The 18,082-nt window shown below is 39.3% G+C and overlaps 1 protein-coding gene across 1 annotated transcript in view; it reads left to right on the top strand.

Annotated features, from left to right (window-relative positions):
• NIPAL2 (NIPA like domain containing 2) overlaps positions 1 to 18,082 on the top strand; it is a 71,447-nt gene that overhangs the window by 39,291 nt on the left and 14,074 nt on the right. Inside the window, exons 5-6 of the mRNA XM_059394923.1 lie at positions 6,690 to 6,811; positions 14,549 to 14,645. Coding sequence (XP_059250906.1) covers positions 6,690 to 6,811; positions 14,549 to 14,645 — 219 coding nt within the window. The remainder of the gene's footprint in view (positions 1 to 6,689; positions 6,812 to 14,548; positions 14,646 to 18,082) is intronic.

Genomic DNA, 18,082 nt, shown 5'->3' with positions numbered 1-18,082 from the left:
AATGCTCTCTGAATTGCTGCTGACATCCGATAACAAATATGATACTTTAGGCACTTTAAATAAAGGCAATGTCTGCTCACTTCCAAGGAGATCAGATTTTTTGTAAAATCTGAGCTTTAAATGTGACTCCAGTTTTGGTATGTTGAGAATTCGTTTTCCCTTATTGTGTTTCCCTTGAGCCCAGTGTCTTGAACGTGTTTTCACTTCTTCTTCCTCCTTGGTTTGAGATTCTGCTAGTAGAGTTTTTAGTCATCATCATCAGATTTGTCATAGTTACAATGTTTTCCCAAATATAGTCATATGTGCATTGTATCTTTTCACATATATTATTGTTCTGTACTCTTTTTTAAATATATCACGGCTTATGGAATCATTTGGGGAAGAGGCATGAAATCAGAAAGGAGAATGAGCATTTGTCTGAGTTTTACGAATTAAAAAAATTAGGTCCTGAATCACTTTTCTCATTTATCAAATGTCTCCAGGAAACTAAATCATTTTATCTAACATATGTCATCTTTTGTAGTTAATGGTTGCTTGAGTTTAAATGAAGCTGAGGCATTTAATGAGGTAGTACAGGTGGATATGTAGGCAGACTTGCTAATTATTGTGAACACTGGTGATAAAAAGATGATGGCAATGGCATCTCTGCCCTCAAATAATACAGTCAATGATACAATGTATAGAGTAGTAAGTTTTTTAAAAGCAGAAATTAATATGTGTCTTAATGCCTTGAAGATTTAGTTTAGAAGAGGGTTTCTCAACCTCAGCACTGCTGCCATTTTAGGCTGGAGAATTCTTCACTGAGGGGGGTTGGCCTGTGCATTTCAGGGTGTTCAGCGGGATCCCTCCTCGCCTTTACCCGTCAGATGCCAGTAGCACCGTCTGCCCTCATACAGCAACCAAAAATGACATCACATGTTGCCAAATGTCCCCTGGGGGATGGAATCAGCCCCAGTTGAGAACCGCTAGCTTAAAATAAATAGAGGTTACTCTAGCTGAGAAACTCAGAGAGAACGTTTTAGAGCGGGAACATTTCAGTCAGTTCTGCTGGCTGGATAGGGCAGGCATGGGCCATTCCTAAGCATTTGGAGGGTGATGTACAAAGGAACTAACATGAGAAATATTAACAAAGGTATAAAAAGGCAGGGTAAGTTTCTACTTAATTCTGCACTCTAACTGCTGCCAATCAGCTTAGGGAAAAAAATCAAGTCACAACTATGGAAAAGGAAGAAATAGAAATATCAATGTGTGCAGATGATTTGCTTATGTACTTGGAAATCCCAAGACCAACAAAACATTACTAAAACTAGCTCAACATCAAAGGGTATAAATTAAACTCACTTTCATAGGCTCAAATCTGGATTCGACTTTTTCTGTCAACTATGTGGCCACGTAATACTATGTAACTTCCCTGGGCCTCAGTTTGTTGACAAATACAGAAGACTGTTCAAAGGATCAAATTGGATAATTTGTATAAGCACATAAAGCCTTGTTACTATAATTGTCGTCATTTCTGCAATCAACTTCATTCCTGAGAGGTAATACTAAAAATGTAATATTGGCAATAAGAAACACACACACACATATACACACATACCAAAAGACAACGATAATATAAAGAATTAAGCCTCTGTTAACTCTTTGATTCTTTGCTAATTTCTCCTATTTTAAGAAGAGTTAACATTTACTGAATAGTTCCTCTTCCCAGGTGCTATTAGTGTTTTATATGAACTATCTCATTTAAATGTAGGAGCAACCTATCTACAGAGCTGATACTTAGAGAGGTTAACTAACTTGCCCAAGGTCCTGTAACCAGTGAGTGGTAGACCAGTATTCTAATAGTGGCAGTCTGATACAACCACAACATGATGGGTAAGGGTGAGTCTCTAGTGACAGCTGTGTGACCTTTTGAAGTTACTTCATCTCCTCTTTCTCCTCACCTTTAAAATGAAGATGATATTACCTACTCTGTAGGATTAAATGAGTTCACAGAAGCAGAACTCTTAGAACAGAGCCTGTCACGTAGTAAGCGTTCCGTATTATGACCGTTATCACTGCTACCTCAACCCCCCACCCCTACATGTCCTCCCGTGGTTCATAGGAGGAAACCTTGATTAGGATATCTTTGCAAACTTCAGTAATCCAACTAATATTTTTCACAATTCCTGTTGGGTATTTTTGCTTTCCTAATTTAATGCTTTTTAAGTAGGGCTGTATAACTGATGTTACATTCGTTTCATACTGAAGTTACAAGTGATCGATTCTTAACTTTAGTGGTGTAGGAAGAAGAAACAAGGGAGCCATCCATCCCTTACCCACACCTCCCACAGCAATGTCACAACATTATCGTGACCTGAAATGCAATAACCCAACTTCAGACTAGGGGAAAAGGACTTCTCCCCAACCTCACTCAGTAATCTGTTAAGTCACAGGTATTTTCTTTGGGTCTGTATTGCTGTTGCCTTGAGAAAATTTTGCTCTTTCTATAAAGAGCTAAAAATTCAGGCTATTTTTTTTTTCTTCTCTACAGAGACTAAAACCAAACAGGGAAAAGAGTACTTAGTGGCTTAAAAAAAAAAGATTAACATACAAGCATGCTAAAAATTAAATTGTCAAAATGTGCAAAAGAAAATCATTTATTTTTCCCTGCTTCAAGCAAATGAAAGTTTGTTTTTCATGATGGAACAAATGAAGATTTTGGGGCCATGTGGAAACAAGCTGAACTAATTTATTGCCAAATGTTGCTCTGTGGCTATGAAGCTTTTCACCACTAGCCTCAAAAAATGACCTCACAAAAGCTATGTCTGAAAGGAATCGCCAACTATTATTAACTCAATGACAGGCTTTGGACTGTGATCTGATTCTTAGTGGACTAATAACTTTAAATTATTTTAATGATTATTTTTCCTTTAAAAAGCTCCAGATTTCTCTCCCCTTCAATCAGCCAAAACCTATATAGTACTTTCCCCTCTCTTCTCCCTTAGTCATCAAAAGTACTAAATCCAATAGAATGTGAGATCCTAGTTGACATAAGTCCAGATAGTATCATCATTAAAAAAAAAAAAAAGTCAATTCATCAGTACTCTCCAGAGACCAGTAACTTGATTACTTCAAGTGACCTATAAATGGTTTCCCCAGATAGAATGTCAAGAGATTAATAGTGACATGAGGACCATCTCTTTCCTTCCTTCTCCCACACCAAATGGTCAGCTTGGGTAAGGGCCAGTATTGAGAATACTGATCTAGCCAAAACAAACATCATTTCTGGTTGAGAGAACAGATTGGCTCTTTTGGTTTCAGACCTGCCTCAAGCAAAAAGGTGCTTTCACGATAGCACAGGACGGGACCCATGAGCAGAAAGAGCTGCCAATTTTCAATTAAATTTTAAGCGTAACTGAGATAGTTTTGGACTCCTAGTGGTCAGTATCCTGAGGTAGCTCTGTGTCAGGGCCCTCTGTCACATCAGACCTCCAGGTGAACCTTCAAATCCAGTCAGCTCTTCTTGTCCAACCAAATTCCTGGAATCTAGCAGGTGTGGCAATTAATTTGTACCTGGAGAGGAAGAGACTAAGTCACAGAGAGATAAATAACATGCCTAAGCCTTTGCAGCCGGCAAGCAGCAGTGAAATTTGAATTCTGTGGGGGCAGTTTCAGCGTGGTTTAGACTTTCATGATCTAAGTTTTGACCTGGAATTTAATCATTTATGTGGGCAAAGAGCAGACCAAGTGCAGCTTCCCCTCCTTGAGTATGTTAGTGTTTCTAGATGACTCTCTTGGGCAAACGGACCAGTAGAAGGTAAACTAGCAAGTTTTCTAATGTAGAGACCTGTGTCTTTCCAAAGAAAGAATATTTGTGGCTTTACTGAGATAAAAATATTAGGAAAAGACATCTCATACCACTTTTAGAAAAATATGGGGTATAAATGCATTTTAAGGAAATTTATATAAGGAGCTGCTAATGAGTGTCTTCAACACTTTTAAACACTCAGGAAACCTGGGCACGTGATCCATAAAGGAGACTGTGAGTCACACAGACAAATACAAACGACACCCCGTAAACAAACATGTAACAGCCGTTCTCTGGAACTACCTCTGTAATTGTCAGAGGAAGCTGAAATTAAAGTTATTAAGAAGAAACAATGGGTGACCTATTGATCTGCCCTAGACTCATTAAGTAGACCCACAGTGAAATGGGGCTCCGGTGATATAAGGCACGTGCAGAAGGACTTTAAAAGTATAATGGCAAAATCGTGAGTCATTTTATTTGTTTTCAAGGAGTTTTGAAACCCACTGAAGATCTATATTGGTAGAAATGGGCAGAGTATGCAAATGTGGAAGCAGATGGGAAACAGGGACCCCCTGTAGGAAAGTTAAGTTAAATAACACTCCCTCCAGAGAATGGGACATCATGCTGATTTAAAAGGAATGAGGCTGCCCTAGATACACTGATGTGAAATGTTCTCCAGGATGTTCTGCTACATAGAACAAAAGCAAGGTACAGAAGAGGGTATGTAATATGCTGCCATTTGTGTAGGAAACTCAAATGCGTGCTCTCTCTCACACACCAGCATAAAACACCTCTGAAAAGGGAAATCAAAGAATTGGTGGCAGTATTAATTTCCAGGAGGGGAACTAGTGGGCCATGAGGATGTATGAGAGATTTACCTTTTTACTTACAACCCTTGTGTGTCTTTTGAATTTTTTACCATATGCTCATGTTACCCAATCAAAACTCAATTTTAAAATAAAGAAATGTAAGGACACTAGATACAGTTAGTGGAGATTTTTTTTAAAAAATCACTGGCAGAGGAACTCAATAAAAATAAGAAATTTGGATTTCACAAAAGTAAGCTTGGAAGTCTCCAAGATTTTTAAGTTGTATTCAATCCATTTATTCTACATCACCATACCAAGTTTAGAAATCTGTTTTTTTGGTTTTTTTTTTTTTAGAATCCCATCCTCCTAGCAACCCTATATTGAACAATTATAAGATCTTTTTTCTTCTCCAAAGAAGAGGTGGGGCTGACCAGTAGTTTTGCCCAAGTTCTTGGGTACCTGTAAAATTTATTCTTTTCCTTTTATTGCAATGCTTAATAATATATGTTGGGTTTTTTCATTTTTAAAATTCTCGGTAGAAGTAGTTTTAAAAATTTATGTATATGAAGGAATATGCCAGACAAACGTGAAGATGTGTGAGCTGTTCATTTATGTATTCAGGGGGAAATGTATTCAGGGGGGAAATGTATTCGGGGGGGAGAATAACAATGCTGAAAAAATAACAAAATAGTATTGAAGCGAAAAAAAAAAATTTGTGTATAATTTCTGCCTTCACAAAGTATTACAAAGTAAGCTCTTACATTAGAGGAAGGTTATTTTATAGTTTCTACAATACCTTGAAAGCTATCATCTAGCTTTTGTGAAGAGCCAAATGCTGTTTGTTCTCAGAAATAAGAGTTCAAAACCTTAAATCATTGGTTAAGAGGAGTAGGAAGTTGGTGTCTTCCAGTTGTGAGATTTTATAGATAAACCAGATTGCTTCAGGTTGGAGTCAATGCTGGTTGTAAATTACACACACAGCAATGCTGACCTTAGTGATGAAACCAGTTGAATTGGGTTTTCAAGGGTGCTGTCTGAAAAATCCTACTTACCTCAGTTTTTCCTCTGCCGATTATTAGTAAATAAGCAGTTTTCAGTGTTATTTGGAATGTCAAGGCCCCCCTTTACTCCTCTTTACGTGACCTCTCTTCCCACACAGATTCCTTCCCATTATTTTAAGTACTGTGAAAAGGATGACAGTAACACATTCTTTACATAGGTTTATAATGTGGATATTTTACTAAGTTACCCCTAGAATTCTAGATTCTAAATGGAATGAAATAAATCTTTTAGCAAAGCCAACACTCACCTTTATTATTTCTGCTAAAAGGACTTCAAAACATGGCAGTGATGAATGAAAGTGATCTTTTACCAGTTTCAAAGCGTAAAATTGTGTGTGTGTGTGTGTGTGTAAAGGCTTCAAAGATGAGGAAGTACAGAGTAGATCATCAGGTCATCCGGTGGTGGACTTCCCTACTCTCTGGGCTCTGATGGATCTAGATCTATCATGCACTTACTGGTCCACATAGAAACAACCAGCTTGCATATGTTTTCATGTGTCCAAATACACGTGTTCTGATCTTTCCCACCTTTGGGGAAAGGTTTTCTGAAGAGGCTAGGATTCATCTGGAACAACAAAGAAAAATCAGAAGTTATGACCCACCCCATCCTTTCCCTGGCCCTTATCCTCCTTTTAAAGACAATGTCATCAAGTGAATGCACAATGCTATCTAGGGATGGCTTGATGAATTATTTTATTTTATTATTTTTTAAGATTTTATTTATCTATTTGATAGAGAGAGCAAGACACAGTGAGAGAGGGAACACAAACAGAGGGAGGGGAGAAGCAGACTTCCTGCCAAGCAGGGAGCCAGATGTGGGGATCCAACCCAGGACCCTGGGTTCATGACCTCAGCTGAAGGCAGACACTTAACAACTGAGCCACCAAGGTGCCCCTGATGCATTGTATTTTAATAAGGAGGGACTATAGGCAGTTTTATAAGTAATTCTCCATCTGCAGGTAATGTTTGCATTGATGAAAAGGCTCAAATATCCCTTTTCAACTTGGTTTGTCTTTTCAATTTTATTTAAAGGTATGACATTGGCATTTGCGGGAACATATTTATTGGTGAACTTTGCTCCAGATAGAAATCAGTCTATCTCTGCAAGAACAGTCCAGTATTACTTTGTTGGCTGGCAGTTCCTGATCTATGTGGTAAGAATCTTAAACATTTTACTATCCCAGAAGTTATATTATCTAGGCCACTGGTAATGCAGACGTTAGCAAATGAATCAAGTCTTGTCTTCTCAGCATTAATAATCTCATTAAATTGTAAATATATTTGACCAAGACCAAAGTATTTGAAATACTAAATCAACAATAGAACACCCCCAGTTTCCTGAGTATCCTATTCCTGGGGGTGACTTGTCACTGAAACAATTTCCACAATATTTAATCCAGCAAATTCCAGAGCAGCATGTTTTAGGACAACTCAAAGTAAAAAACAAACCCAAAAAACTTTCTTCCTAGGTCAAAGGGAAATGCCTGAACACACATTTAACCTCACTGGCTTTTATTCGAGATAGAGATTTTCTTCCAAAAAAGTATTCATTGAGACCAATGCAACAGGTTGTCTGGGGAGAAGTAGACAGCAGTAGGATAATACTGGGAGATGTGTAAAAGAAAGAATGGAATGAGCTCATGTAGAAATTTGAAGGCACTAATTGGGGTATTTTATTTGACTCAGTGATTGTATTCAGTGGGTATAGTGAGAATGTGCTGGAGGTAGTTGGTTTAGGGTGAAGAATCAGTATGTTCCAGGAAGGGCAGGTGGTGAGAAGAAAACTGGGGTAGACAACCTGACCATCTAACCAAGAACCATATTAGTAAAATAACTGTGAATTCAACAAAAAGAATCAAAGCACAGAGAATCACACATCTTTAGAATTAGAAGAGACTTCAAAAAGCTATCTGTCTAGTCCTCTGCCACTATAACAGGAAACTCATATGATCCTACTTCATACACCTATTGTTCTAGATGTGACATTGGGATTTGTAGGGACATGTATTTTTGGTGAAGTTCACTCTAACTGTAACCCAGAATACTACAGTGGAGACTATGTAGTACTACATTATTATCTGACAGTCTTTAGTCTGTGTGACAGGAATTCTATGTATCTTGCCATCTCTGATATAGAATTCTGACCACTGGAACACAAATCCTTACAGGTATTTTCTCTTTCTAGCCTCCCACTATGCTCCTTTCTTATTCAACAAAGATACTTAGGTTTCTCTGCTTTAAAAAAAAAATCATTTAAAAATCCTCATCTTTACACACTCTGTCATAAACTGTCCTGTTTCCCCTCATTCCACTCTCCCCTCTACTTTCCCAGCTCCTAGTCACTCTTTACTCATTTTAATCTGGTAGATTACCCCCCACACCCACAAATTGCCAAGTGGAATTGCTTTTTTGGTACTGCTTCTTCTTGAACCTTGTGCAACATTTACTCATGACACAACATCTCCTTGAGGCCCTCTCTTTTCTAGATTTCTGTTTGTTTTCCCTATTTCTCCTCTTCCTCTCTAACCATCCATCCCATACTCTGGGTGGGCACCTCCTTCTCTTGTGCCAGTCACTCTTAATCTATTCATGCTACGTACTCTTCCAGGGTTTGCTTGGGTGATCCCATTGCCAACCCCATAATCCTATAGGAGGACCTCTAAATCCAGACCTACACCTCTTTCCCAGTCCTCCTCTGAGTTGCAGATCTATGTTCTCATCTGTCCACTTATGACTCATCTTGCCTGGATGTCTCATAGGTTCCTCAAATGTATCATCTCAAAAATTGAACTCAATGTCTTCTCCCCTGGGCTCTCTTCTTTTTTGTACTAGAAGACTTCCCTTCCTCCTGCTCTCTATCAACCTTTAGGATTAGACTTTCCAGCTCAGATTAGCCTTCCCTGGGCCTATCACACTTTGTGCCTCCCCTCTGCCCCATTGTAATCCTCCTGCTTATCCACAAGATCTAACCTTTGAACAGATTTCATCAATCAAATCCAAGGCTCTAGAAGCACTTATCAAGTGTTTCATAGTAGCCTAGACTTGAAGTCCTTTTGACGTGTTATTATTCTTTGCCTACAAGGCAAAACAAATTCTTAATCCAGTAAGAAAAGGGTCACATACTCTGTGACCAGAAAATGAATAGCCTGAGTCGAATCCTTTGGAGATTAAAGTTGCATCAAGACTTAATTTCCTGAATAAACAGCATTGTTTGATGATGACATATATTGTTTTAATAACAGAGGAAACATTAAAAAGAACAAACCAACTTTTTATTAAACCTTAAATTTCCATTTTAAAAAAACCCTCTGGCATTACTTGCATTTTTTGCAACTTTCCAAAGTCAACTCTTAAACTCATTTATTCATTTATTCACTAATTCATTCAACTGATTAGACACCCAGGGTCTAGAGAAGAATTCCTGTAATAGGGATTTTAGAGTTCTGGGAGAGGCCCGTATTCCTATAAAATAATGAAAGTATATTTGAAAATAAATGTCACCCCCCAAATGTAACTAATTTCAGATATTTATAAGGTAGCATAAAATAAATCTGTAATAAAGTCACATTTGATTTAATTTTTTTAAAGATTTTATTTATCTATTTGAGAGAGAGAGAAAGATCACAAGTAGGCAGAGAGGCAGGCAGAGAGAGAGGGGAAAGTAGGCTTTCCCTGCTGAGCAGAGAGCCCGATGCTGAGCAGAGAGCCCGATGCGGGGCCTGATCCCAGGACCCTGAGATCATGACCTAAGCCGAAGGCAGAGGCTTAACGCACTGAGCCACCCAGGTGCCCCAATGAAGTCATATTTGAATAACACTATTGGCAGTAGATTCTAAAGGGAATTATCTGCGTTATCTTAATTTGGAATTTTAATCCATTATATTTTGCATCTCTTAAGACTCTAGAAGTTATCAATTATATGCTAAGATCTTGAGCTGGAGTTGGATTTGAATCTGTTAAGCATTGAAGTAATTAATATTTAATCCTTGGAGGGGGAAGTCTCTGTGCTGTTTCTCCCAACCATGACTGCAAAGATCATAATTATGGCCATTAAGACCCTTCTTTGAAGTGTCATTCATCCAGCTGTTCTTGGATTACACCAAGGATAAATGCAGTACCTGAAGTGCTTTTCAGGACAGATCAAATAACTAATACCATGAGTAAAAATATTTTAAAGTCTGGATAAGTTTTCCATTTCTCAAAAGCGGACCATTAAATCATAACCCAGCAGGCCAATAGCATCTCCAGGCTTACCTGTCCCAGGCGGATGTCCAGGTTACCTTTCAGGCATGCACGAGTTGGAGGCCTCAGAAACAAGAGCCCAGGAGCCTATCCTCTGAGCTGGTTCTTTTTCTGGAAGGAAGAGGATTTGAGAAGCCTGGTGTCAACGGGCTGGCGAAGAATGATGCATCTTCTGCTCACCCACTAACATGGCCTTTCCCGGCCTGTATTCATAGATGGGCGGCCCCAACCGCTGCTTTGTCAAAAACCAAAAACAAGTTCATATTGGAGCTTCAACTTGCTAGGGAAGCGGCTGCATAACATGGCCCTGTCTGAGAGATTCACCTCTGTTAACATGTTCAAAGCCAGAGGTCCTTTAGGAAGGGAACAGACTTGCCGACCACGGCGTCCTTTCCTCGAAGGACCTCAACCTTTGGTTGAGTGACACCCGTCTATGCAGGATGCAGAACCGGAGTGAGGCAATTCGGCCCTGACCCTCATTTACTTCGTGTTCTTTTGCAGGCTTGGCTGTGGCCCTTTTGCCCACCCAGACTTTCCAGCAGAGCATTCAGGTGGAAACTTGGGTCATGAACATAAGATCCTTCACAAAAGAATCTCCATGGTGCTCACTTTCCCTCCATCGGACAAAAAACTAAATCCGCAGAAGCAGCGGCGAAACGCTATTGCTTGGAGTAATTCTAGACTGTAGCTGATTATTATTAAGTCAGCCTTTCCAGCAGAGTTGCTTCAGAACCCACCACCAAGTGTCAAAAACCTGAAGGGAAAAAGAGCTGTTTTCCGCAGACATCACTCTGTATCTCATGAGGTTCATTTGCTTTGCCGTCAGGATACATGCACGCTCACGGAGCAGGCCGAGCTCTGTGCAGAGCTCTGACTCCCTTCTGTCCTTTTCCTCTGCAGCATATCAGGAAACTGAGGCAGGTAATTTGCCCAAGGTCCCATAAGAACTAAGTGGCAGAACCAGAATCCAAAACCAGGGAGCTCACCTCCAGGGTGCATGTTCTAGTCCATTTCAGTACAGACCCCTCTATGCAGAATTAGTAAAAGCTGACCACTGAGAACCACATCTTTGTCCTCACTTGATCCTAAGGAGAGCCTTGGCAGAGCTCTTTCCCCCCCCCTCAAGGAAGTCATCTCAAAGTCTTGACTTTCAAGAAAGGACTTGGTGAGAGAAGATGAGGTAAACATGGGCTCAGATTTTTGTACTGCAAGTGGGGCACCCAGCGGTGAGATTTTGTGTCTCTCTTTTGTCACATCATCCCATTGCCCAGTGCTCTTTTCACTGCCAAAAACAAGAAGGTGAATTGCCTTTAAATCTAATGAGATTAGAGAATCCATGCAGAAAAGCCGGAGTCAACTCAGAAAATTCATCCCGAAGATTCTATTCCCCTGGAAAGATGTCAGACAACAAAACCTCAATTCGTTTCCTCTTATCTCCGTAACAAATTGTCACAAGCTTCGTATCTTAAAACAATACAGATTTATCGTCTTATTTTTGAAGGTCAGAAGTCCAGCGTGGGTCTCACTGGACTAAAATCAAGGTATTGGCAGGGCCATATTCCTTGCTAGTGCCTCTGGAAGAGAATCCGTTTCCTTGCCTTTCGCAGCGGCTTGAGACCAATAATATTCCTTGCCTCTATTCTTTCTCACGTTACCTCTCTCTCTGACCAGGCCTGGGAAGGTTCTCTGTTTATTAGGACTCATACAATTACTTCAAACTCACTCAAGGTTCCCCACCTCAAGGTCCGTAGCCTTGCTCACATCTCCAAAGCCCCTTGGCCACATAGAGTAACGCACACACGTTACAGAGATTAGAACGCGGGCGTCTTTGGGAGGCCATTATTCTGTGTACCAGACCTACATCACTTAACGCTTCTGAGCCTTGGTTTCCTCTTCTGCCAAACAGGGATAATAGTGTGCGCCTCCTGGAGCTGTGAGGATTCAACAAATTAATGCAAGTTTAGCGAGTGGTGAGCCTGCTGTCAGTGCTGCTGTTATCTCTGACCTCTGAGGTAGTGATCAGCAAAGCAGCCTCCTCCTGGGTCACAGCAGCCTGTGGAAATCACAGCTGTTTTAATATTGGTATTTTCAGAGAGGAGGAAATAATGTTGCACGCAGGGAAAAAAACTAGCATGAATTCGTGCCGCTTGAATATTTTCTTCCTGGGAGCTCCATGACCTCTTGCAACAAGACAGAACATAGGGCAGCTACAGTCATTCTGAGTCACAGGAGCTCATGTTTTATTTATCTGGAGCCACAGAGATGGAATTTGGAAAAATGTCATATGTGATATTTGAACTGATAACCACCCTCATTTTCCCCCACCTCCTCCTGAAAGTAATCATCCTCTTGCTAATAGATTTAACTAACACACTCTGTGCATTAGGGCAGGAAGAGCCTCCTCTCTCCAGCAATGAATACAGGGTCCCTAACACTGCTGTGAGTCGTTTATGATCATATGACGTGAGAAATGGAAGCCTGGGGTTGAAGCGGGGGGATGAAGCCGACAGGGATATTTCTGTTAACAGTTGGTGATCTGTACAGGCATTGAGACATCCAACGTTTTGATGGCAGCTTTGGGGAAAGCAAAGTGATAGGAGTTTAATAGCTTTTGCAGCATGATTTGATTAAATTAAAGGCCTGGCAAATAAATCCTATAAGAAAAAGTTTAAGTAATTAGTTTAATTAACCAGGAAAAGACTGAGGGATGACTTAATCTCCCATATGAGATGAAAGGTTTTTAAATGAGGAAGATATGGTCCTGCTGCTTTCCATGCCCACAGAGGATTAAGGGGGGGGGGGGGGGACAAGCAAACCTTGAACTGAAACAGTAGAGATTTATGTTGAATTAGAGAGGGCTCCATAAGTAAAATGCAGACCTAAATGTAGTGAAGTCCTTAACTCTAGTACTTTAAAAAAAATATGTGTATATATAGCCGTGGTGTTTTTACTTGTCTGACATCAGAAAAGTAAGCATTTGTATTTATGATTTCAGTCCAGGGTTCCTGCATTCTTGAAAAAAAAAAAAAAAAGCTTAGCTTTAGGTTATCTTAAGGGCTTCAAAAAAGAAAAACGTTAAAACCAAAATAAAATTGAGAACTCAAAACTACATTAGCGTTTTCTTAAGGGTAGGAAAATTTTAGACATTCAGTCAATTAATATTTATTGAACACTCAGTTTATTAGACATTAGGTCTGTTTTTCAGCAAGTTGCTCATAATAAATATGAAGTATAATTTATTCATTAATTCCATAAATATGTATTGGGTGACCGACAGTGTCCCAGCACTGAAGTCCATGGTGAAGAGGACAGATGAGGTCCCCATTCTCACAGAACTGGTGTGCCAGTCTGAGAGACCGAAAATAAACACATAAGTGGATGAACAGGATATAGTCCAGATGATGATAAAATGCTCTACGGTAGATGAGGGGTGGCTCTGTTAAATCAGAGTAGTCAGAGAAGACATCTTGGAAGAGGTGACCTTTAAGCTGAAATTAGAGTGATTGGAAGGAGCCATTGTAGGGAGATCGGGGAAGGAGTATTCCAAGCAACTCCAGTAGCTAGTGCAGGGGCCCCAAAGGCAGGTGCCATCTGAGCTCTGCCGAGAACTGGGGTGAGGGGTGTGGGGGGGAGAGGCCCTCTGTGACTGGATCATGTGGGCCATCCCGGATTTTATTCTTAATGGGATAGGAAACCATAGGAGGTCTGAGCAAAGAAATAATTGGATTTAACATGTATTTCTACTACGTGTATCATCCTGGATAGACCTCATAAACAGTGCACCGTTAAAAGCCAGGAAGTGAAAACAAGTATGATTCTGCACATATGAAGTCCGAACATATGCAAAAATAAACAAGGTGCTATTTGAGAACACATAAAAGGTAGTAAACTATAAAGAAAATGACTAGTAAACACAAAAATTCTTTGGAGTGGTTGCTGGAGGGATCCTAGAAGGAGTAGAGTACAACTGGGGAGAGGTGTGCAGGAGACTTCGAAGGCTGTGGTAGGTTCTTTCTCTCTGGCTGGGTGCAGGGCATGTGACTACTCAACACACTATGTAAATACCTTATGTGTGTATCATATATGTTCTGTACGAATGACATATGTCATTATTCAAATTCTGCTTTGAAATTATTCCTCTGGCTGCTTAATGGCTGGATGGTAGAGGCAAGAGTAGAATCAGAGAGAAGTTGGAAACTCTTGCAGTGGTTAGAGAGAAGGTGACAGGGAGTCGGGGAAGGGAAGGAGTTACTGGCTGGTGCAACGAGGTATGTATTGATGCCATTCTTGGGTGGAGGTGAAGGCCCCAGGAGGGACAGGTAGGGAAGGAAGGCACTCAGGAGTTTAGCATTGCCCATATTTGTGTGATATGGCTATGAAACACGCATGGGGAGATGCCTAGAAGATAGTTGGATAAAAGAGACTGGAGTGGCCGGCCCATCTCAGGGTCACTGGCATATCGAAGAGGGGAGAGCTCTGGGTCTGGATGGCTGAGGCTCTTTCTGTTGTTCTTACATGTTTATGATTGTCCTCAGGAATGCCAGGCATCGTCAGATCTCACAAAATCAGAAAGAGAAGTGTGGCATTCTGAAGACTTCGTAAAAATAATTTACAGCTTACTCTTTTTCATCCTTTTTTTTCATTTCTAGATTTTAGAAATATTAATTTTCTGCACTCTGCTGTATTTCCATAAGAGAAAGGGAATGAAGCACATGGTGATTCTGCTAACCCTGGTGGCACTTCTAGGTAAGGACGTGCGCTGTTTCCTAATCCTCTAATCGAGCCTCACAGAATCAGGAAAGAGACTCAAGCATTCTATTCCTTTCTCATCGTTTCTACTTTTGAACTCTGATCTGTTAAAAAGAAACCCAGTCTCAATTATGCAAGTTCTATTTTGAGTGTCACATGGCTAGAATTGGTCTGTTTAATTCTTTTAAAAACCTATGGAAGGATCTTTACTTCTTGGTAATTTTATTTGCTCTCTAACAATTTGAGGATTGTTCTTCTCAGTATATAATTGAAAATTATTAAAAGAGGAACATATGAACCATCCCAATTGAAATTTTTGTATCAGGAATTATTTATCAAGACCTATCTTGTTTATAGGTTTAAAAAAAATTTTTAATAAAATATGGCTAATAAGAAATGTAAATGTAAGCAGTATGATTTTCTTAACTACAACATTTCTTTCATTCATTGTTGATCTGCCCATCTCCTTTTCTTTCCAGAGGCACCTTCTAAAATTTGAAAACGGTTGCTTCTATAAGCCCACCATGTATTTTTAAATCTACGTCCTTTCCTCCTCTCTCTCATACACACACACACACACACACACACACACACACACACAATATAAATCAACACTAGGAGTTTTCACTAATCATTGGAAAATTACCTTTTAAAAATTATTTATAATTCTTCTTTTGCCTCTTCTTTGCAGAGAAGACGATCCATGCGTCATGTGTTGTTTGCTATGACTCTATGATTATGCTTATACCGCTGGGACAGGTAGCAGCCCTCATGTTAAGGAAGGGCTGGAGCTTTCTTTTTTCTTTTTTTTTTTTTCTTCTTTTTTTTTTTTTTTTTTCCATTTCATGAACTAGTTCACTCCTTTGAATCAGAAGATTTGTATTTCTGATAGTTCCTTGTACAAACAAATTTATACTATGTTTAAGTATGCTGTTGATCAAATGAAAAGAAAAAGAACTCTATATTTGTTTCTTTCCAAAGTACCAGATAGGGAGAACAAAAGCAAACAAGAGACAAAATGTACATTATATAGGAAAATACTTAAAAAATCAAGGAAATTTTATTTATTTTTTTAAGGAAATTTTAAATAGGAAAGTAAGATAACCATATTAAGATCTGACACATCAGTTATGATCGTAGATGTAAATGGAGTACATTTACCTAATAATAAAGAAAGATTGCCAAATTGGATTGTAGAAAAATTCCCAGATTGATTTTGATAAAGATTCTGAAATTGGATTCAGCCAGTGTTGTCTGGTTCAGATCTGTGAGAGATGTAGAAATAGTGCCCTTTCTAACTGCCCCTTGCTGGTTGTTAAATACTTTGGCTTCATACAGAACAATCATCTAAAAAAGTAACTCAGTTTGAAAGTAAAAGAAAGCAGAAGGCCATACTATGACGATCTAAGTTAAAACCAAGGTGGGAGCATTAAATGCAACAGAGGCTCCTAGAGGCCCCACATTAGTATTTAGCTGCTCAGCAGGGTGGGCCCAGGGCTTGGGAGGGGGAGACGCCAACACCAGGAGGCCTCAGGAGACTAGAACAGCAGCTCTTTTGAAAACTACATTCCCAGAAATAGGACAGGAGTAGGAGACTTCTCTTAGCTCATGGAAGGTAGGTAGACAGAAAGGTATGTAAAAATAGAGGAATGAGTCCTTAATTTTGATCTAATGTTGAACTCTAAATAAATCCTGAAAGCAGACCATACACCTGCTTCAAATGCCTGTGTGACTTTTACAGAAGTTAATCGTATAATTGGCCACAAAGAAATCCTTGATGAATTCCAGGAAGCTGAAATAGTACAGACCACATTCTCAGATCACAGTGAAAGAAAAACAAAATAATAACAAAAATAGAAATGAGTAAAACCGTAACATCTGGAAACGTTAACACTACTCTTAAACTGCAGCTGGGCCCAAGCAGAAACCAAGATTTCACTGCAGCATGTATTTTTAAAATTATTATGAAAACACTTAGTATTAAACCTATAATTTATGATGAAAGCTGTATGCAGAAGGAAATTCATTGCTACAATGTAAGTCAAGCATTCCACTCAAAAAGTTAGGGAAGAAAAACACTGAAGTAAAGCTGAGGCAAGCAGAAAGAAGCAATTAATACATGTAAAAATTAATGAAATAGCGACTAGAAAAGCAATGAATTGATAAATAAACCCAAGAATCTATTCTTAAAAGACATTAAAATAGATCCTCCGTAAGACCAAAAAAAGAAAAAAATCTCAAATACCCAAAATTAGAAATAAAATTGAAAACAGATATGAAAACTTGGTTAAATTGTTAATTTTTAAAGGAAAATAACTATGGAGCAAATAGAAGCTACATCCTGAAAATAATAGGACTATGTACTTTACTTTCAACCTAGATGGTAATGCATTTAAATCTTTTTTTTTTTTTTTTAAGATTTTATTTATTTATTTGTCAGAGAGATAGAGAGAGTATAAGCAGGCAAAGTGGCAGGCAGAGGCAGAGGGAGAAGCAGACTCCCCGATGTGGGACTTGATCCCAGGACGCTGGGATCATGACCTGAACCGAAGGTAGGCCGCTTAACCGACTGAGCCACCCAGGCACCCCAGGCCTTTAAATCTTTAGGAAACAGATTATTCTGATACTGTTCACACTATTTGAGAACCTAAGAAGAAAGTTTGCTCCTGTTTTTTTTTTTTTTTTTGTATAATCAGTATAAATACTGACCCCAAACAGCACACATAAAGAATACCATGGACTAATTTCCCTACTGAATATTAATGTTAAAGTCTCTAATAAAAAATTAGCAGGTAGAATCCAGAAAGGAAAATCATTCTTCACTTAACACCAAGTGGTCTTAAAGAAACTAGTTCTTTTTCTTTGTAACACTTATAGTAATTTGTACTTGCATAGTCTACTCATATGCTTATATTCTAGTTATCTCCCCCACCAGATTAGTCATGTGTTACCCTGTATATAATTACCTAGAACTGAGGACAGTGAGTACAAAGTAAACATTTTGAGTTAACTAAATTAATTACGGGAATGAACGGATGGTTCCTTAAGAGATCCATTAACATAGTTCATCATGTAAATGACTCAGAAGGGAAATATCATGTAAATAGATGCTGAAAAGACATGCTGAAGTTTAATATCCATTCCTAATAAAGAATTCAAAATGCAGGGGCGCCTGGGTGGCTCAGTGGGGTAAAGCCTCTGCCTTCGGCTCAGGTCATGATCTCAGCGTCCTGGGATCGAGCCCCACATCGGGCTCTCTGCTCAGCAGGGAGCCTGCTTCCTCCTCTCTCTCTGCCTGCCTCTCTGCCCACTCCAGCCCCCGACCATCACCATTCTCCTCTCTGCTTCTGTGACACTGGAAAAAACCTATTTCTCTTAACCCAGAAGCTGGAGCACACCCATTGGTGAAAGCCAGGAAGTGTTCTCACTACAGT

This window comes from Mustela nigripes, chromosome 3 (assembly GCF_022355385.1).
Source record: "Mustela nigripes isolate SB6536 chromosome 3, MUSNIG.SB6536, whole genome shotgun sequence".
Lineage (NCBI taxonomy): Eukaryota > Metazoa > Chordata > Mammalia > Carnivora > Mustelidae > Mustela > Mustela nigripes.
The sequence above is the reverse complement of the archived record's forward strand: the minus strand, read 5'-3'. Positions and strand labels throughout refer to the sequence as shown.